The sequence below is a fragment of the Colias croceus genome, chromosome 21, assembly GCF_905220415.1.
Source record: "Colias croceus chromosome 21, ilColCroc2.1".
In the NCBI taxonomy this organism is placed as follows: Eukaryota; Metazoa; Arthropoda; class Insecta; order Lepidoptera; family Pieridae; genus Colias; species Colias croceus.
In genome coordinates this window covers 9033600-9055722 of record NC_059557.1, presented here as the reverse complement: position 1 = coordinate 9055722, position 22123 = coordinate 9033600, and the positions used below count along the sequence as shown (strand labels likewise).

The 22123-nt window shown below is 33.1% G+C and overlaps 2 protein-coding genes across 2 annotated transcripts; one reads left to right on the top strand and one right to left on the bottom strand.

Moving 5' to 3' along the window:
• Positions 1 to 6577: 6577 nt before the first annotated feature.
• Positions 6578 to 14823, top strand: LOC123701505 (eukaryotic translation initiation factor 2D). Its single transcript, XM_045649008.1, has 12 exons — positions 6578 to 6725; positions 6801 to 7059; positions 8169 to 8338; positions 8695 to 8830; positions 9046 to 9190; positions 9862 to 9991; positions 10284 to 10380; positions 10908 to 11110; positions 11877 to 12012; positions 12908 to 13060; positions 13560 to 13703; positions 14691 to 14823. The coding sequence occupies exons 1-12, from the start codon at positions 6670 to 6672 to the stop codon at positions 14781 to 14783; spliced, it is 1722 nt and encodes a 573-aa protein (XP_045504964.1). The 5' UTR covers positions 6578 to 6669; the 3' UTR covers positions 14784 to 14823.
• Positions 14824 to 15339: 516 nt separating this feature from the next.
• On the bottom strand, positions 15340 to 17417 carry LOC123701495. The gene has a single exon (XM_045648992.1). The coding sequence runs from the start codon at positions 17308 to 17310 to the stop codon at positions 15385 to 15387; it is 1926 nt and encodes a 641-aa protein (XP_045504948.1). The 5' UTR covers positions 17311 to 17417; the 3' UTR covers positions 15340 to 15384.
• Between the last annotated feature and the right edge of the window lie 4706 nt (positions 17418 to 22123).

Below are 22123 nucleotides of genomic sequence, written 5' to 3'. Positions count from 1 at the left end.
CTAAATAATTTTATTAATTCCATAATAACTGTATTATGGCAGTTAAAAGTTAAGAAATTCACGTTATATTATAGTACTATATCACAGTATTACAATATTATATTTTAATACTGTGGTACTTTTATATATTCTGTGGTATAACTAAAATGTTAGCTTGATTCGACTTCCGATTGCTCTGTGGGAACTGAAAAATATAGCCAATCGAAAATACTCATTCAAGCTCAAAAACGATTTGACGAATTTAAAATAATATTTTTCAATTACAAAGCTAATTGAATAAAGTGAGAGTTAGATATTATATTGTGTAGAAAATAAAGAAACCAAAAAATAATAATATTTCTACCTTATAAGTTAAATACGTACCTACATAGTTACCTAGTTACAATAATATTAAATTAATAAATATCTCTAAGTAAACAAACAATTAGGTAGCTTAGTTGTGTAAACTTCGCTCACCCAGTGAAAATAATAAAACAAATAACTAATAAAAAGTACCCTCACTCGAATAAACGCATCGTTTCCCGTCATCCAAGTGGCTTCCGTTTAGTGGGTCACTCAGGTGTGCCGTGTGTCCCTGCTTACTGGTGCGAAGGATCAATACTTAGTCCTTTTATAGCATATAAGTGATATAATATTATTATCTCGATTTAGTGAAAATTAAAGCGATAATCATAAACTAAAGATAACAACGATGCCAATGAAGAAAATCGTGTGGTTAAGTGAAAACTATATTACTTATGTGGGTTACATATTATGAAAATTTAATTATGGTATATAGATCTATTAGTGTGTAATTTTGCTGCAGTGTGAAAAGTGCTCCTGTTACGAACTTAGTCCTGAGATCAATATCCCAAAATAATCCATTGACGTTGCTGGTCACTTGGTGAGATTTATTTAATTTCAAAACTAATATATAACTATATATAAAAACGAATAGGTAACTATAATACATACTTAATTCCTTCATAATACATGCTCGTCATGTCGTAAATACCTATCTAATATCGTGCATTTGGGAAACTGCGATCCTTTCCTTAATCTTATAAAAATATAAATTATTTCTTACAATGAGTTATAATATCAGTAATAAGATAATTATCTTTTACTCAAGGATCCAATTGTCGCCAGTATTTAAAAACATCACCCGTGAGAGCGGATATGAAACCAAAACCAAACCAAGCAGTAGGCAATAAAACATCGAGACAATAACCTTGTCAAAATAATATTCCGTAATACGCAAGTTCACATAATAACTGCTATGTAATGTGAGTAATATGGATTATATTTCTCATTTAACTTTCTTTTGCGTTTTAAGACGTATTGTCGCTAATAAGAGAAAGTCTAATTCTGACAGATTTGCGTCAGAGATGATATTATAATTACTTATATTTCGTACTCGTCTTCATATTATAAAGACGAAAGGATTTTTAATGTTTTTCTAATGGAGAAACTAAAATTGTGATTCATATTTTAATAAATAAACACACAGTAAGACCAGATAAATAGATTTCATACTTAGTAATTTTAAATTGAAATGCCTAGTTATGGTAGGTTCATGTCATTATAATGGTAAGGCACACTCAAACTTAATACACAACACACATATAAATAAACCACATCAATGGACATAATAGTGGTATACATTCATGTAATCAATGTATTCTGTCCCATAAGGGTTTATTATTCATTTCGCCAAAGAATTCGTTGCTCAACAGTCGACAGCAATCCCGACAAACCTATATTTGTTGCATTGTATGTTGATCAGTTACATCTTACAATGACATCTTCATTCCACGGTACACTTAAGACTTACACCATACAAGGAATGTTGTTTTGTATGGTATAATCGTGTACTTTTTGCCTCTTTTTGCATTTTTGTTATGGTCCAAGTTCCAACCCCCAAGGGCATAGACTATAGAGAAATGTTTACAATATAGGTATCAATATGTACCTAATTCCAGAATATAATCTGTTTCATCGGACTTCCTCTTGTTCTTGCGTGAAGAAACAGGAAACATCGTGGTCTCGTGCATATCCATCTCCTAATTCATATTCAACTTATGCAGGAAGAGATAATAATTGTTTCTAATTTAAGTATTTTACCTAAGCCTTTTAATATCTCAATTGACGCCAATGCCCAATTGACAACATCGCAAAAGGATCCAACATTCGTTTCTAACAAAAATACCTAGTAATTAAGTTTATGTTTGTTTACCTACTCGTTTATTTAGTTCACCTCAACAAATATAAAGAACTCACGGAAACTTTGAACTTCCTCGCTTTTATTTGCTATCGAATTCTTTGGAAACTCAAATGCACTTAACATTCCAAAGCTCAAGAGTAACATATATCTTTTCCACAATATCACTGAATAGGAATGGAAATAAAAATTACACTTGGAGTTTATTTATAAGTACGACGTACGTAACAAACAAAAAAGTGCGATTTCGATCGATTCTTTTCTAACTTACTTCGTTACCTTCGAAAATCGAAAAGCAAAAACCACCAGACATAGCCTAAAAGTCCAATTTAGCTTTGCTACTTATAAAAACAAATACAAAAACTTTCGTCATCAAAATGAGTTAGAAATCTCGTTGAAAATGCTCGACGCATCGATGGCTATTGTTTCGCAGTGTTGCACAATGCATGTGATCACTTAACGTAATGTGGATATCAAAGTGTTGAGCCGATACTTGGCAACAGGTGTGGCCACACACGGCGGGCACACAGCACAGGAAGTCCGGCTACACCCCCGTGTGGCCGCACCTTTAGCGGGCTATGTTTAGAAGTTAGAACTGCTAAACTGAGATTAGATTTGTTGAGTCTGCAGTTTTAACGGTACCTAGCAAATTCGTTAAATTATTGCTGTTCATAATTCAATCAATTGAATAGATATATCTTCTTTGTTTGATACTACAATTTTATACATACTATATACCTTCTGCTTAATATTAAAACTGAAAGAAATAAATATTTTCAAAATGACTATGAATATTAAATAGGCCTTAACATGCAATTTATATAATTTCTTAATTAGTAAGGCTAAGGTCTTATGCAATAACTGTAGAGGCAGGAAGTTTTAATTAATTTCCTATTTAGATATAAATTTAACGCTGGCATTGTGAAATAAACGCAATGTGTGTAGCGATTTTCCTTCCCCTACGAATTTTAGTTATTTTATATTTGGTATTTTATTTTTGTAGAATATTAATATTATGAACATAATCATGCGCAATTTCATGAAACACATCAGTCAGCCTATAACTTTATACAACTTAGATTGTTGCAATGACAACTCCAAATAGATATATCCGTTCTCGACCTACAACATCACATACATACACACAAATTTAAAGCGCTGAAATCCGCTCACACTCAGCCACACCCCACTAATATGATTACAGTGTATCCAGCACACCCTCATTATGGCCGAGCGTGCCCGAGTGTTAGTCTCAGCCGATTACCACTTAAATCCTACGCTTCATTGTTTTATGATACTATGTGTTGTCTGTGACATCGTTCGCGTACGTAATACCTGGGTTAGATATCCGCCCGGGATTTCGTTTTAAAGAAAAACCCCGCACACTTATAGTTCCCGTTCCTGTGGGCTGTCCGGGATAAAATGTAGCGTGTGTGTCTTATCTGGCTATTTCACATACGGCATACCAAATTAATTTCCATCCGTACTTACAAACTTTCGCGCTTATAATATGAGTAGGATGTAAAATAAATTTTATTATCTATACTTCTATACTAATATTATAAAGAGGAAAAGTTTGTAATAATTATGTACGTATGTATGTATGTAAATATGTATTGTTTTCACGCATAAACCTCTCAACCGAATTTGATGAAATTTGGCACAGACAATCTTTAGACCCTGAGAAAGAACATAGGCTACCTTTTATTGCGAAATATGTACCACGGGCGAAGCTGGGGCGGAACGCTAGTAGTTAATAAACACACTTGACCTATTATACTAGTAGACGCGGCATACGCCAACATCATTGCACTAAAAAACAGCGTAATTAATACATACCTACTTACTAACGCATTATCACCAATACAGTTGTTCTCTCTTTCACTCTCACGCACGAGACATAATACATGTCTCACTCATGTACTTCGTAATAACAACTGCCGATTAAAATACAAAAAGAACGTCCAGCCACGACGCTGAATGGTGCGTGACTAAGTGAAACTCGGGCACTTACCTGAGTTTTTTCTTGCCAAAATAGAGAGCGGGTAACGTATCTAGCTCTTTTATAGAAAAAAATCTTCTATATCATAGTTGGTAGGTACATAAACAAAACTCTAACAATATCGTCTGCTTGTGAGAACATATTATAGTTAGCAAATAGCAGGGAACTGTAATTAACGAAAAACCTTTTGAAAGAGCCTCAAGATCGTTCCAGTGACACATTTCCACTTGTAAAGCGCTAGTGAAAAGGCTTTCATACGGTAAGGTCAAGAAAGCATTAGGTGTATAGGCTAGAACTTGCACAAGACTGGGCCTTTATGGAATAACGAGGGTGCTCTATATGCATATGCTATATACATACTATAATGTAGGCATTTTACCATCTTCTTAATATATATAAATCTCGTGTCACAATGTTTGTCCTCAATAGACTCCTAAATCACTTAACCGATTATAATAAAATTCGCACACCATGTGCAGTTCGATCCAACTTGAGAGATAGGATAGTTTAAACATGTAGATACCACGGGCGAAGCCGGGGCGGACCACTAGTATTTTAATAAATAACTACATGACGTTCTCTGCAACATGCATTGCATTTGAAATACATAACTAGGTGATTACCTACTAAATATACTTAGCTTGATTTTACTGAATTTATGACAAATATCGGGAAAATGGTGCCTTATCCAATCAAATTGCCAAACGTTATAACGAAATGAAATTCAAAGGGTCTGTAATAAGTTTTGTACGTCTATTATACGTCGTGGTATTATGTGTATACTTCTTCCTTCATAATCAATCAAGCTTGCTGTTTATCTGATTTTCCTCAAGATAATTATATCGTGATCGATGGTAGCATTGTCTTCGCTGTTTATTGAAGAATAAGAAGACGAATAAAAAAGCAAAAATAAAAATATTTAGGTACGTGTTTTTCAAGACTTGGGGTGATCCTTTAGTCCTTACCTTCAAGAAATTCGAATAATAACGACTCATTTTTTAGCCGTCCTAACCAACAAATCTTATAGAATCAAATTCATTCCACTTTGGAGTTCCCAAACTAATCAAAGTACCACATACGAGTATCGAGTGAACTGCAATGCAGTATTGCAACTGCAATGCGGGAGTTATCCCGGCTCCCAGAGTTAATATACCCTGGCGGCCTGGCTTTTGATAAACTTTCGTATTAACGTAACGTAGTAGGTACGACTATGTAGGTATGCGTTTAACTGAGGCAGTTTCGTACTGTTTGGCGTTGGTTTAATGACATTTTACTTATAATGCAGTAAATATTTATAAAGATAATAATTATTAATTTCCATAATTGATTTTATACATCTTTTTATCATGGAATAAGTTTGGCAATTTTTTACAGCTTATTTATATTTATGTAGGTACTACATAAATATAAATGTACATTGTACACACAAAAAAGTGTATTTTTATTTCTTTTTAAATTTTCTTATCTCGTTAGGTGTAAAGAAAAAATTTTATTTATCACAAATCATCACATAATATTCTTATTTTAGTAATATATACCTAGTTTTCTTGTCTTTTTAAATGATTAATGTTTTATTAATTTATTTATGTATGTATGTAATTTACAAGATCCTGGTGTAAATAATGTAAGTAATTACGATGGGGGTGGTGTGGGCTGATGTTTACTAGAAGATTATATTGTATAATAATTACGCACTAACAATAAAATAATTATATGTAACTGCGCACTGTAAATGTAAAATGCAGTAATAATAGTTTAAGTGTCATAGTTCTATGTTGAAAAAGTATACGTACATAGGTACATAAATCCCTGCTAATATTATAAGACGAAAATAACTCACTCTCTCTGTCTGTCTTTCTATCTATCAATTCTTAAAGCATAAACCATTGAACTAATTTGGATGACATATTTTCTTAAAAAGATAGTCTAGATCTGAGAAAGGAAATAGGATAGATTTTATCCCGGATATCCGATATCAATATCATCAGTGGCTGATTTATACGCAGATTGAAGAAATTAAAACATGGAATATGGATACTTATATTTAATATATTTTCTCCCAAAAGAAACGTATCCATCCTCAATGTTTTTTTTTTTACCAAGTGTTATTCTATTTTTAATAATTTGAATTAGAGAGAATTTCGAAATTAGAATAGAACTACAGACAGAAACTTTTAATCAGATAATCTTAGCAGATAATTAAGTAGTTACAATTAATTAACAATTTAATAAAGGCTACCATGTTATTGAATAAATTGTGGAATAAATATTGAAAATTGAACGTTTCTGGACAATAACAAGTCGTCCTTCATTTTTGACACTCGATCTTATGTTGTAATGACTAAATACTAATGTCATATGACATAGTGATAGATGGCAAAACATCCCGCCAAGCGTGGAAAATATATGATTTTATTGTGTAAATATATAATTTAAGTGATTTTTCTAACCTGCATAGCACGTCAAAATGTTTGCAAAACCTTATAAATTAAAATCAAACAATACTTTAAAAAACTCGGAGAAGTATGTTCCATTTTGTTCTGTTCCGATAGGAATCCTTTCAAATGTGCCAATTTACGAATTTATGTGTTTTTTCAGGAAAAATCTAATACAACGGATTCAAAAGAAGTATCCCTCGGCCCCAGAAGAAAGGATAAAGGAAATTGTGCCTAATAAATCAACTAGTAGTCTAATGAAATTAGTGCTTCACTCAGGAGACACCGTCGGCGTTTATGTGGTAGATGGAGTGCCGATGATTATTGAAGTTGAAGAATTATTAGTGCCCACAGTATGTGCCCTATGGATAGTTCCAGATCTTGTGCCAACTATTGTAATACATTCACCTGTGCTAAACAAGGTAAGATACAGTCCATTTCAATAAAATGCTTTTTGATGCTGCTTTTATACATAGGAATTGTTAGAATTATTATTTATTACTACATATTATTATTTGTTCATATTCTAAGAGAACTTTATATAGAAGCCTTTTCAACGTGTATATTGCATCATTAACTATTGAGTTTAAAATTAAACAATACTCCGGGGAATCTCATTTTATTATTATTATTATTTTTTTTTTTTTAATCTCCTCTAAACCTGCAATCTGCCTTATTAAGCATTAAGCTGGTGGTTAAAAGTTTTAATGTTGGCATGCATGGCAAACGCCCAGTGGCGTCTCCATATAATATTTTCTATAATCATGGTGAGTCTGATTCTACGGTGGAAGGAGGTCTTGAGGGGCTCTCCGTTTTATGCGCTTAAAAGTGCGAGTGGGCTCCATCATGTTCCAGACAAGTACGTTGGGGTGATTTTTTATACGGCATTTATATGTCTTAAGTTTCTTGAGAATTTCCTCTTTAACAGTTGGAACAAACAAGTCACGGTGAAGATGACAATTGCTAATGAACCACGGGGCCCCAGATATGATACGAAGTATTTTTGACTGGAAACGTTGTATAATTTCCAGATTAGAGTGAGCAGCGGTACCCCAAAGTTCAACTCCATATGACCAAATTGGTTGAGGATAGACTTGTACAAAAGAAGTTTGTTGTTCAGTGAAAGGCCAGAGTTACGTGCCAAAAGCCAGTACAATTTGCGAAATTGTACACTAAGAGCTTTCCTTTTTGTGAATATATGTTTCTTCCATGTAAGACGTCTGTCCAAGTAAATACCCAAATAACGCACATCTTCTGACTGAGGAATTGTTATTCCGTTAAGTTGAACGGTTGGACAAGTATCGCGTCTAAGGGTAAATGTCACTTGCACCGATTTCGTTTCATTTTTTTTTTTATTATTATAGGATTAGTCATATCAATGTTATTTTTTCCAATGACCAGATTGTTATACTTATCAATATGATTGTTTATGACATGAATACTGGAATAACATAATACTTAACTGATTATTTATTATTTTCATCCCTTACAAATACAAGTAATGCAATAAAATAAATATCGTTACATCCAGGTTCAAGGTGGTGCTCCGCTATATGCCCCTGGGGTAGTCACAACAGATGCGGCTCATTTCCCAAGGTTTTCAAAAGGTGCCCTGCTCTCCGCGTGTACTATTGACAATGCAGCTGCTGGCATTGTCGGCAGAGCTACCATGTCATCCGGAGACATGCTCATAGCACCTATGTTGGTAATTTTCTGTTTTATTCATTATAATTAGAATTGAGACAATTGAGACAATTACTTACTTATAATCTTTGATTTTCATTAAATAAATTGTATGTAAATAGCTAATCTGTAAGATATTAACATTAGATTTGCTATATTTTAGGGTAGAGAAGGCTATGTAAGCAATAAGAAATACCCATGTCCCATAGTGCATTTATCAGTATTGTTAATGATTTTGCTAGCTTTCTGAAACAATATTATTGTTTCAGAACGCTCATTTTCTGTAGTACAAGATTTTTTATAGTGCAGGATTCTTTTATACAGCATTGAAAAATAATAATTCAATTAATTAATTGAATTGACTTTTATTTCAGGGGTGTTTGTTTAGAAGTGCTACATGTGTATGGAGATCTGTTGTGTAAGGATCTAAAATTCAATAAAATTGAACGGCCCAAGATGCAACATTCCGTTTTAAATATTGTTGACAATATTACTAATGAAATCGGACAAGTAAGTTTGTTACTATTTATTATGATTATTCTTTATCAGAAACTCAATATTAATTATTTAAGCTTTAATTTTTTTTACGCAAATACAGGGATTGATAAAAAAAGTGTAATAATACTACTTTGACACAAATATTTACCAGAGAAATAATCTATTTATCTATAGCATATTTAAAATCTCTTTTAAACAATAATCAGCATAACAAATACATTTCACAGTTAAATATTCATCCTGTAAAAGAGGAGTGGCCGAGTTTGGTCCGTGAGACTGTCCCTCAAGCAAATGAACCTAAAGTGATAGAGGAGCCCCCAGATAGTAATACTGAAGTTGTTGAAGAACAACTAGATGATACTGTAGCTACAGGTATTTTGAAATTTTATAAAATCTTGATTATTTATTACTAGCTGTGCTCCGCTCCTGTTGGTCTTAACATCATGATATATAGCCTTCCTCGATAAATGGGCTATCTAACACCAAAAAATTTTTTAAATTGGATCAGTAGTTCCTGAGATTAGCGCGTTCAAACAAACATACAAACAAACTCTTCAGCTTTATAATATTAGCATAGATAAGTTTTTATTTAAACATTGTAGACGTCTATTTAAATGTATTTGTTTATTTATTTTTTTTGTTATGTAATTTTCTCCGGTATTGGTTCTTAAAAATTTCCTAAATACGCATGTGTAAATATGAGGAATTTGATAGCTATTTATTGAAGTGAAACTTCTTTATCGGGGTTGGAAAAAAATTTAGTGTGACATTTTTTTCGTTGCGCGTGACATTTTTCCGTTACGCGCCATCTTTTTGCCACGCGTGATTCCACGTATTTCTGTAAAGTTGCTTATAGTAAATTATTTTTTGAAAAATAAAGAAGTATCACTTCTTACGTGTGTACATGCACACATTTTTCTGGTCTTTGAAAAGATGAGACAAAACATAATGGATACCAACAAGACAGATAAGGCAACAAGTGTTTTACAAAGAAAAAATTAATGCATATAATGCAACTATTATCTCATTTGTAATGTTTCCAGAATGTTCTGACTCAGACGAAGACAGGATACCAGATGACATGGATGGTCTGCTCCGATGGTGCTTGCTATCCTTCCTCAAACTGCATGCAAAGGACATAGAACTACCGCTGAAAACTAACCTTTTGTATAAGTAAGTTATAGTCAAGCTTTCGCTGGTAACGCTTTACTCTTATTCTATTGATTTCTTTTATTTAATTTACATGTTAGTGTTATAATTATTTGTTGAAAATATGTTTTCAATAATTAAATGTACAGGATGTCAAGCGTAATTCATGATTATAAAACACACTCTGTTGTTAAGATTATTCAGTGAAGTTACATTATTTTATTTTCACAGATAAGTTAAATAAATAGATTGATGTGAAAATAATAATTTCTAATAAAAAATCGTAAGTAATATAGGAATTTTTACAATTTTCCAGAAACTATCTGATGCCCCTATGTCCGTCGGACCGCACGCTTGACGTCAAAAAGTCGACATTCAAAAAGATGGGCAAGTTTCTGGAAGCTATGCAAAGGGTATACAAACTTAGTATTAATATTAAGGTCTATTAGACTATACAATAAAAATAAAATATTTGTATGCAGCAAAGGCACCAAATTTTTTTTTATTTTAAAATATCGAATTAATAAATTATGATTAAAATCATTTATACTTTGACTTCACCTTAATTTCTATAAATAAAAAACTCAATATGTTTAACATTATTTTTGAAGTGAAATTTCTTTATCAGGGTTGGAAAAAAATTTGGTGTAACATTTTTTCGTTACGCGTGACATTTTTCTGTTACGCGCCATCTTACCACGCGTGATTCGACGTATTTCTGTAAAGTTGAATAACTATAGTAAATTATTTTTTTAAAGTCATAAAAAAGTTTCACTTCTTACGTGTGTACACTAGTACACGCACACATTTTTTTTAATTGTATAATGTCGAATTATTAATTATGATTAAAATCATTTCTACTTTGACTTCACCTTAATTTCTATAATAAAACACACAATTTGTTTAGCATTGTTTTTAATGTATAATAAATTGATTTCAGGAGGGTCTCCTCGAAGTGAAGGAAATCGACAAGGGCGTGGACGCAGTAGTGCGCATAGTGCCCTCCCACCCGGCAGTGCGTGCGCACACTGCAGTGAAGCCTTCGCCCCCTAAGAGTGTGAGCGACGAAGCCCCCGCGCCCCCCGTAGTGCGCGAGTTGTACAGCATCACGGCCAACGTCGCCGATCTGTTCACACCACTCAAGTATGTACTAGTAATATGTCACAGTAATTGAGAAATTAAAGATTTTTAACGGATTTTAAACGCGATTTATTCATTATATTATTTTCTCGACGTTTCGTCGTAAATAGAAACGTCGCCGATCTGTTCGCGCCGCTCAAGTACATACCTAACGTTGTAAGAAAATTCAAAAATATATTTATTGAAATAAATTTCGTTAAGAAGCGCTTAAGAAGAAAATAAAGAATTGTTGACAACCACTTTTTTTCTCCTTTATGCAACTGGAAAAGCTAATATTTCATAATAATATATCCTACACAATTTTAAAGAAATGACGCTCAAATGGAGCTTATTACATTTGCTTTTGAAAGGTTTTGTTTGTTGGTTATTATCTCTGCAGCTGCAGACATTTTAAAACCTTCAAAAGAGGTGAATTTGTACACAATCAAAGGATCCAATTCGGCCCTATAAGCATTTGTTAAAAGAAATTAATTAGGATTTTTAATTAGATAATTTTAATAATACCTAATTTTAATTTGTAAAATGTAATTAAAATTCAATTAGTTTTGTTATAAAAATTAAATTCAAATGTGCTACACTGGATGAAAAAAATTACTAAAAATACACTTTTTAGTTTTTACCATTATCAACCCTTGTAAATTATTACATTAAAAAGACTATCATTGTCATGCATCGTAATTTTTCTTATGCAATGCAGTATTTTCAAATATCGATAGACCAAAAAATCTCCTCTAAATTTGTTTAGACACTGTGATTTTTTTTCACACAGAAAAGGCACAGCTTTAGCTGCGAACGAAATTCGGAAGACGATCAAGGAGTATGTCACTGCGCGACAGTTGGAAGCTGGCCGCGGCTGTATCAAACTTGATGCGACTCTCGCTAAAGCCACGGGGAAGAAAGAACAGGTTACTATTTATTCTGATGATAAATCTTAACGTACAGTTAGTCGTACAGTTATAATGGTAACTTAATGATTAATTGTAAATGGTAACTTAATGATTAATATAGTGCATAGGTATTGTGAATATTTTCGACTAATTAAGTATGTAACTAACTCAGGTTTATTTTATATCAAAGACAATTTTAAAACAATCCATTCACATACCTACGCATAATATTATGTAATCGAACGTGATCGAACATAAATTTCGGACGCCCAAAAAAAATTCTGACAAATATTAATAGCTAAGACTGACAGCTGACATTTCGTTTAGAAGGTTCTTTTTACACTTCTTTACTTGATAAAACGGGATCCTATTACTGCGATTTTGCTGTGCCTATGTGTCCATTTGTTACCAGGCTGTATTGGTGAACCGTGATGGAGACGGTTGGAATTTTCCATTATGATGAAATGATGTATGAATTATGATGTATTTCAGCTGTTGCCATTATAACAACAAATAATAAAAAAAGAGTGTGTGTACTTATGTACACGCGTTAGAAGTTATACTTCTTTGAAAAAAAATACTAGAATATACAATTTGAACATAGTTATCAATTTTCATACTAACTTCATGCTGTTAAATTAAGGTGTCGGTGTGCGCGCGCATCGTAAAAATTCACTCTCATCATTTTTCTCCATCGCGCCAAAAGAAGTATAACTTCAATAGTTAAACTTAAGTTAAGCAACAGTTGGCTTGATCATAAATTGGATGGGTGTCTAATTTTTGATGCAGTTGCTCTTTACTTTATTTTTAGGGTAATTGTTAGTTTTACTCGTATTTTACTAATAATAAATTTTATTAACCATAAATTTATCACCCATGAGAACCTTAAAATATAAATTTGTCCATGTACCAGGAGCTAATAAAGTGGGAGGAGGTGATGAGCCTGACGCTGAGCCGCATGACGGCGAGCACGGAGCTGCGCTACGCGGACGGCGCCGCGCGGCTCGTGCGCGCGCGCCTGCCGCCCGTGCAGATGAGCGTCGTCACACGCAGCGGGAACAAGAAGGTACAAAGGGGGGAAATGCATTGAGATACTATTATTTTATTTTATTTATTTATACTTTATTGCTCAAGATAAATTCAAATTGAGACTTAACCTAGGATAAATAATAACAAACGGCGGCCTTATCGCTAAATAGCGATTTCTTCCAGACAACCGGTTGTACACAGAGAAATTAAGTAAAGGATAGGAGTAGGGCAGGGCACAAATAAATATACACATACATACAAAAATAAAATAATATTACTACGTATAGAGAATACACCGCCTACATCACTCATTGATCCGATCAACTGAGATCGGCCGGCACACTGCACTCAATCGCTCTATAGCGCGAATGTCACGCTAATGTCTTGTTTGTTTTAAAGCAAAAAAAAACGTGAAACACATCAAATATGCCCGTGTGTGTTACAATACGTTACGATATCTTGTTTTTTATTGAAATAAGATCATATTAAAATAATATAAATTGACCTCAAAATTAATAAAACGATTTCTTTCACAGGTCACGTTAGTGTCGAACCTAGAAACATATGGTTTCATTTTATCCCAATTGGCCACTGAATGCCAGCGAGGTGTTGCAGCATCCTGCGGAGTCACACGAGCACCCTCCGCCACACAGGATCAGCTCATGTTGCAGGGAGATCAGGTACATATGCTTCTATTATTATTATAAATGCGAAAGTTTGTATGTTTGTTTGTTACTCCTTCACGGATAAACTGCTGAACCCATTTTCTTGAAATCCACACTCATAGATACTCTATTAGACACTTAGAACACATAGGCTATATCATAACGCTCAGACCAATGCGGGCAAAACCGTGGGGCACAACAACTAGTTATTCTAGTTAATGTTTGTTACACTTTCACGAAAATACATGTGATCGGATCTGTATGAAATCTGGTACAAGTAGATTATAATCTGGATAAGTATTTACATAATCTAAAGGTTCTAGTAATAGTATACCATTAACTTACAAAGCTATTTTTACCACTATGATTACTATGGCCACTATGATTACTGCAAACGCACATAGTGATAATTAAAAACCAGTTTTCAGCAAAATCAGTTCAGTAATTTTTTGCATTTTTCTATGTATGTACTACTATATTATATGATGTGAATGTATATGTCCAAACTTAAATCAAAACATACATAATATTTTTTTAATCCCTCTCAGTTATTTGTAACTAGGTACTTATAGTTATTTGTATATGACTAAGTATTTTTTTAATTCAACTGTTATAACATTGATACAATATGTACATACAAATTACAAATTTTCTTCAATTTGACAAAAAACTTGAAAAATTGAGGTCACAGACTGAAGCATATAATATTTGCTCTTTACAACTAGAATACTTCTAATTCTGTAGTACCTTATCATTCACTAATATGTAATTGAACTTAAATTTTCTTTAACAAAATTGATTACCTATCCATTGCATGTAACACTCATTGTAGAAATATAAAAAGGAGTGTTTTGTGTTGTTCAAATATGATTAGCATGTTTTATTTTTTGTAATATTTAGTAAAAAAAGCATGATGGATATATAAAAATAGTTTTTCTTTTTTTAACCGACTTCAAAAAAAGGAGGAGGTTCTCAATTCGACGGTATTTTTTTTTTTTTCAGACACATTTTGTAGCTAAGCTGCTAATCGAGAAGTATGGCCTGCCTAAGAAGTATTTAGAAGGGGCAGACAAGGCTCTCAATAAGAAAAAATAAGTGTGATGTGTTAAAGATGAAATAAAACATGTTTTCCTTATCATTATTTATTATTTCCTAATTAACAAATATTATACATAAACTGCTTCATAGCATTCGTAATATGGCATCATTTTAAAACAATTATATAATAAAATTGAGAACTTGATTCTTATTTATAATTTTGACTTAGCATTTTGTATGAAATTTACTATGTATGGAAGACAAATAGGGCTAATTTACCCTTGTATACATTATTAAACTTTATGAAGATCAGCAATTACCTAGTTTTAAAACTTATTCTATCTATAAACAAAGGTCGAGTCACAATATAATTTGATTTATATACAAATATACAATATAATCTCTAAATATATCTATATCCTTATTATCTAATGAATATGGGTGGGTTATGTCCGTATATTTTTCTTATGTACAAATTTATAATCTAAAAAATTAAAACTATTAAGTTTTTAAAAGTACAAAAATAAAGCTGCCAATACCACAACCAAATGCTTAAAAATAAATCATAAACCTAATGAAATTTAAGAGTAATTTTGAATATATAGCTAAAATATTAATGCTAAAGTAGGTAGGAGTTTCAAGAGATCAAATAATTAAATTAAATCTTAGTTGACGAAGACATAAACTTAAAGGGAGTTTTGAATGGAAGCAGGGACTTGCGCTTTGTTTTTTTAACACCTGGAGTGGCGAGAGGAGTTTGGTCCACTTGTCTTATTGATCTGGTTCTCTCAAAGGTATTTTCACCTACCTTGCTCTCCATACTCCATTGGCTCTTACTGGATATGATGGAACATCTAGATATGTTCGAACACTTTGAAGCAATGCTTGTTTTCGAAGGTGTCTTCCTCAGATTGCTTTTATTGGTGATATCGGAGAACACATCACTGATTTTAGCCTGTTTATTGGGAGATGAATGAGTCCAATCAGTGTTCCTCTTCTCACAAGTCTTCTCCACATTCAAGTATTTAAACTTAGCTATATCCTTCAAATCCTGTCTCGGAACTTGGTAGCCTTCATTGTCAACATTATCTAGTTCATAAAAAGTAAGTGTTACACTTTCATCACTTTCAGCAAATGGATTATTTGGTGTGAAGTGCACCTTTTTAGTTGCAAGTTCGGGGAACAGATTTCGAGGCATGTTTTCTCTTGTTATCTTGGCAGCTGTTACAATCATGCTGCTATCTCCTTGGTCTGCTGACAGGGAGCTGTCTAGGTCTTCATATGAATAGCTCTTCCTTCTACTACGAGACCGAACAGAGCTAGTTCGGCGGCGACGACGCCGAGAAACCCATTGCTTCTTTTCATCATTTATTTGATTTATTTCTGGTGGAAGTGTTATTCCATTACTATCTAAACATAATGGGGATTGATCCAATGAGATCAATTTAGTACTTGGGCTGTTCTTTATTTCCTTGGCTATGAGATCTCTTTCTCTTTGATTAAGAGATTCCTCTCTTTGTCTCAAAGCTATCAAGCGAGACATCCACTGGTGGCTAAGTGTATCTTCTGACACTTTCTGAGGGCCCTCATATGTGCTGAGAGCTTCACTATACGGTCTTCTGCTCCTAGGTACATATCCAGGTAGCTCAAGAGCCAAGGCTGCAATAGTAGGAGATAAACATTCTTTGTTAGACTCCCCGCAGTATTCTTCTTTCTGTTGTTGCCTCCGAGGGACTATATTGCAGTAGATAGGGCTATCCTCCAACAGATGAGTCCTTGGCATAGGCTTTATGACCTTACACATATCCACAGCCTTCTCTGAATCACACTTATTGACTTCTGAGCTAGAATAACTAAATTGCACTAATATATCACTTATATGTTTGGGCACTTTCAAAGAATCTGTGTTTGTAAGGACTGTTGGATGATAAAGAACTACATCAGGTCGTAAATTTGTGTTTCTATCTTCTGTAATGAAACCTACGACATCCATAAGGTCATCACTGTATATAATTTCTTGAATCTTTTGTTCGCAATTTTTGTATGGAGAACACAATGTCCGTATCATATACCCGATTTGTTGCATTAAATCCTTTGCTAGGGATCCTGGAGGGTCTAGATCGAAGCAATTTATGCGAACTTCGCCGTTCGCACTAACAAAAACTGACCCTGGCGTAATACATTTCCGTAACGTCACAAGTTTCAGCTTTTCAATATTTTTACATGCTCTGACTAATTCCAGTAGCAAAAACCATATGAAATTTTCTGAAAAATACTTTTCTTCAACCTTGCAGACTTCGATTAACTCTTGTATACTTTGCCATGGGATGTATTCAAGAACAAAGTACAAAGTCTTGGTCGGACCATGGAGAATAGTGTCGTAGTAGCGCAGTAAGCAGCCTGATAACAATTTACTTAAAGATTTCACTTCAACAACGATGTTTTGTATTTCTTCAGAGGAATATTCGTAGCAATTGTATGCCTTCCACGAAAATATGTTGTTGGTGACCTTGTGCTTCACTTTGTAGAACGTACCTCCGCAGAAAACGTCAAGAACTTGATAATCTTTCAACTTATCAGCCATTATTAAGCGAATTTTTGTATTTTATTTATCTTCCAACATTTTGTAACCGAAACAAAGCCCCCCAATTTTTGAACTGCTACGACGGTTATAATCAGTGATGTGCAAAAAACGATTTTTACGATAGAAACACGCTCACGATAGACCGTTGAACGTTTAATTTCAAATTATATCAGTGTTGCTACCAAAAAAATATAAAATATTATATAAATAATTTAAGATAAATTTGCTGTGTAAATTTGATATAATAATTAAATAAATAATGTACATATTTATTTAAAATTAGAACTTTTTATACAAAAATGTATTTTTTTAATAATTTTTCATACATTTTAATTCTTACCCTACGTTCCACAAATTGATCTAGAGAAATAAACTCGCAGGTGTTTTTGCGTTAATAGAACCCTTGATTTTATTTGTCGTTATTTCTTTATTTAATGTATATTAAATACTTTGATTAAATAGATACAAGGGTACGGGTAATTTAAAAGATCATCATATTTTTATGTCCTTTCCTTGAAAAATTACCTACTGAAAATTTGAAAATTCAAGAAAAGAAAGTGTGTGTGCCGCGCACACGTGTCAGAAGTGAAACTTCTTCAGCCACAATTAAACACGTCAAAATCGCCGCCTTACTCCATGACGTGACGGTATTGCTTATGACGTCGTCCTTGAAATTATCGATTAGAGGCGAATCGGTAACAATCATTTTTTTACATAAAATAAGTATATAATATTTGTTGCCATCGTAATATTCAAATTTTTCGAGAACATTTCGAGGCCTACTATGGTAGTCCGTTGCCGCATCGTGATTCCATCCATCCATCCATCCATTCAGCCCGGATAAGTCCACTGTTGGACGTAGGCCTCCCCCATACTGTGCCACAGTTGCCGATCTTTGGCTTTGCTTAACCATCTGCGCCCAGCTGTCTTAACTATATCATCCGTCCATCTAGTGGGAGGGCGTCCAACAGTGCGCCGTCCGGTTCTTGGTCGCCATTCAAGGACCTGTATTCGTGATTCGTGGCCTTATAATATTATGTCTGAAAGTGGTAGACGGCAGAAACCAATAAAAACATTAATCCCAATTAGTACTTTAATGATGAAATATTCGATTTTTATTTCGATTGAGATCTAGTTTAGAAATGAAACCTCATTGCCTAACCAGGCAGAGAACAAAAATTAAAAATATAAACTCAATTTCTTTATTAGAATTTAAAGAAATCTTTATTTTTAAGTAAGTAGTTACGGTAGTTACCGTCGTAGCAAAGGGGTTTTGGTAAAGTTGGCGTCATGATGAACTTTCGCGGCTAGTGATGAAACTTGGATATTTTAAAAGACCAAAATATTGTAAGCAAAAGTTATTATGGACATAAATCTCGAAACGTATGAGGAACAGAGATATTTGGTTTTGTATTATTCATTTACTTAGAATCTAGATGATTTATTATAATTTTTTTCTAAGTTTTTTAGGTTTCTTCTTTATTTATTTAAGAATTCTTATCAAAACTAAATATACCTATTCGCTATATATTGCTCTTTTAAAATATTCAAGTTTCTGGCCGCAAAAGTTCATCACGACGCCACAAGCCCATACAAAAGTAAAAACCAAACCCCTAATCTTGTACTTATGTCATTTTACGACGCTATGTTTCCGATTCGAGTGCTCAAAAAATGTACTCGCGAATATAATTATGGAGGTCGATTCACGGCGCCCGGCCCGGGCCCCTCTAACTTTCTACGGCGCACAGTTTGGGAACCCCTGGAGTATGGTATAGGCAGGGTGGAAATTTTCTACATGCCCTGGAGAAAAAGTACCTACCTACTTACTATTAAAATACTTTATATAGCAAATTATGCTGATAGGACACGTTCCTTCAATTTTAAAAAGAAATAAAAGTTTTTTACATTTTTTACATATTATTATAATTTAAAATTACTTAACTTGAAATTCCCACTTTATTATGATAAGGTGGATTTATTTTGCAAAATATGAATTGATTTACATATTAAAATGATATTTATTCATGAATGCTGTTGTTTGAATACTGAAAATAGTACATAATTATATAATACTAAGCTTTAGCAAAGCATCTTTGATCTTGCTGATCTTGCATCTTGCTGTTGGGTTTGTAAATTTTTTCGAAATCCGTGAATGGAATAACGACATCGCATCTCTATGATTATGTAGTTCGTGTTCGCTTACCAAACTAGTTTAACATATTAATTAAGTATATGATGAATTAATTATATGTATTTTACTAGTCACAGAACAACACAGTGATAAGGTCACCTTTTGTACTTTACCTCTCATCAATACAATTTATATTATACTGTACATTGTAATATTAAATGGTGTGGTACAATAAATGGTTAAATAAATAAATAAACATTATCCTTTTTTGCGATTATCCACTTTTCTGCTGTCCATTGTCTAAAATGTTCTACCTGCTGTTGGTAACTTGCTACCTACCTACGATAAGTCTGTGTTCCCCTGTGTTCCCTAATCCCTTCGAAGTTCGTTCTCGGAAAGTGTTTCCAACTTTGAGGAAGTCTGAATGGATTAAATTAAATTAATCTATATGTTACATTGTTTTTATATCTACATAATCTAAAAATACAATACGTAGGTATCTAGTTAATTAAGTTTCGATAAGGTACTTACTTAAATAAAATATACATTGGAGAACTTGTTTTTCGTTGTTTAAAAAAAAAAACAACGCAAAATAAAACCTAATAAATTATATACCTTCCTCTCGATACACTCTATCTATTAAAAAAAAACGCATCAAAAACCGTTTAAAGATTTACGCATACAAAGGGACATAGGGACGCGGACGTAGGGACATAGAAAGCGACTTTGTTTTATACTATGTACCTACCTAGTGATGTATTTTTATTATTATCGAAAATTAGGTTGTTGTAGTTGTTGACTGAGATGTTACTAACATGACTTTCTCTATATATCTTGTTGTTGTTATAGGTTTTTATTACGTACCTAGGTACTCACTTTAATGAAAATGATTGGTGATATTAGAAGGAACTTTTAGTGGTTTATGCAACCATAACCTACACAAAATAAGCTTAGAAAATAAGGGATGTAAAATGGTTGGGCCATGGCCCATGAGTCCATGACTCATGAGGTGTATTGCAGGATGGTCTTATAATTAAAGTGAAATACATATTTTTTCATTAATGTTTTTTTTTTAATTATTATTAAAAAAATATAGTTAACTAGTATAAAATATATAATATGGAAATAAAAGTAGCGTGGTCATAGAGCGTGGTCTACAAAATTTTGTACTTCGAGGATTTTCGTACATTTTTAAAACATCGTATTCTTGGATAGTTCAAACGTTTTCAAATACCTATTTTTAAAAACATAGGTATCTATACTAATATTTTAAAGCTGAAGTTTGTTTGCTTGAAAGCGCTAATCTCAGAAACTACGGGTCCGATTTGAAAAATTACTTTATACCTATACTTATAGTCCATTTATCGAGACAGACATACAAGATATACATATTATAATAATATCATCACACTAAGACCAATAGGAGCGGAGCACTGCTAGTTCGATACATATTCGCGAATTATTTTTTTAACTCCCGGTTGTGAATTTTCAAAGCCTTGTCTTGTACTATTTGAGTCACGAGTCAAACTCAAACTCCACTAGATGACCTTTTGTTTATGCATATTATTCGACAAGACTAGGTACTCGACTAGGTTTTGTTCATGGGTAAGTTCTTGCGTTCAAAGTGACATTCAACGAGCACAAGCACGGGCACACCGCACAAGCATGTAAAGTAAACAACAACATATTGTTGTTTGTGCATGCACGGGCTGCTTGCCGGGCTACTTGCCAGGCTACTTGCCGGGCTACTTGCCGGGCTACTTGCCGGGCCGCTTTCCAGGCTGCTTGCCACGCGTCTGAACGTACCATACAATATTTTGTCAAAAGCTAATCCATTTGAGTCACTTTTTTTACTGAGATAGATTAAATTTTTTCGAGTAACATGCATAAATAAAAGCTCATCTGGTTCGTGTTTGTATACTGTAACCAGATCATTACTGTACATTGAATATTAAAAAAATTGTAATGCATTATGGATGTTTTGATACTCCAAAACAAAGCTAATATTCCTTTTTGTCCGTGCCTAAATCTCCGTAAACAAACATTTTCAGATATTGACAAAATTTATTACAGGCTAATTATTTGTAGAGTCAAATATCAAAATCAATTCATCCATTTATTAGATATTGACGTAAAAGTGGGAATAAAAAAACGAATGTTATCAAATATACCCAAGTGATATGTCAAATGAAACGGTATGACCTGTCAGTTACAAATAGTCAAATTATATCAAAATCAGTTCATCCATTTATTTGATATAGGATTAAAAGTGGGATAAAAAAAACTAATATCAAATATACCCAAGTGACATATCAAATGAAAGGGAATGTCGTGTAAAGTACAATTAGATATCTTTTTTATCAAAATCGGTTCATCCATTTATTAGATATACTTAGGGATAAAAAAAATGTCAAATATACCTACCCAAGTGACGTATCAAATGAAAGGGCATTACGTGTAAAGTACAATTCGATTTTTTTTATCAAAATCGGTTCATCCATATAACTATAGGGATAAAAAAATGTCAAATATACCTACCCAAGTGACGTATAAAATGAAAGGGCATGACGTGTAAAGTACAATTAGACATTTTTTTTAATCAAAATCGGTTCATCCATTTATTAGATATAGGGGTAAATGTCAAATATACCTACCCAACTCCCAAGTGACATATCAAATGAA

What these genes read in the sequence shown, in the direction of transcription:
- LOC123701495 (XM_045648992.1), bottom strand. Translation starts at nt 17,310, where the DNA reads ATGGCTGATAAGTTGAAAGATTATCAAGTTCTTGACGTTTTCTGCGGA.
- LOC123701505 (XM_045649008.1), top strand. Translation starts at nt 6,670, where the DNA reads ATGTTTGCAAAACCTTATAAATTAAAATCAAACAATACTTTAAAAAAC. An exon ending in GACATGCTCATAGCACCTAT is followed by an intron (nt 8,339 to 8,694) that starts GTTGGTAATTTT and finishes CTTTTATTTCAG; the next exon opens with GGGTGTTTGTTTAGAAGTGC. An exon ending in GATCTGTTCACACCACTCAA is followed by an intron (nt 11,111 to 11,876) that starts GTATGTACTAGT and finishes TTTTTCACACAG; the next exon opens with AAAAGGCACAGCTTTAGCTG.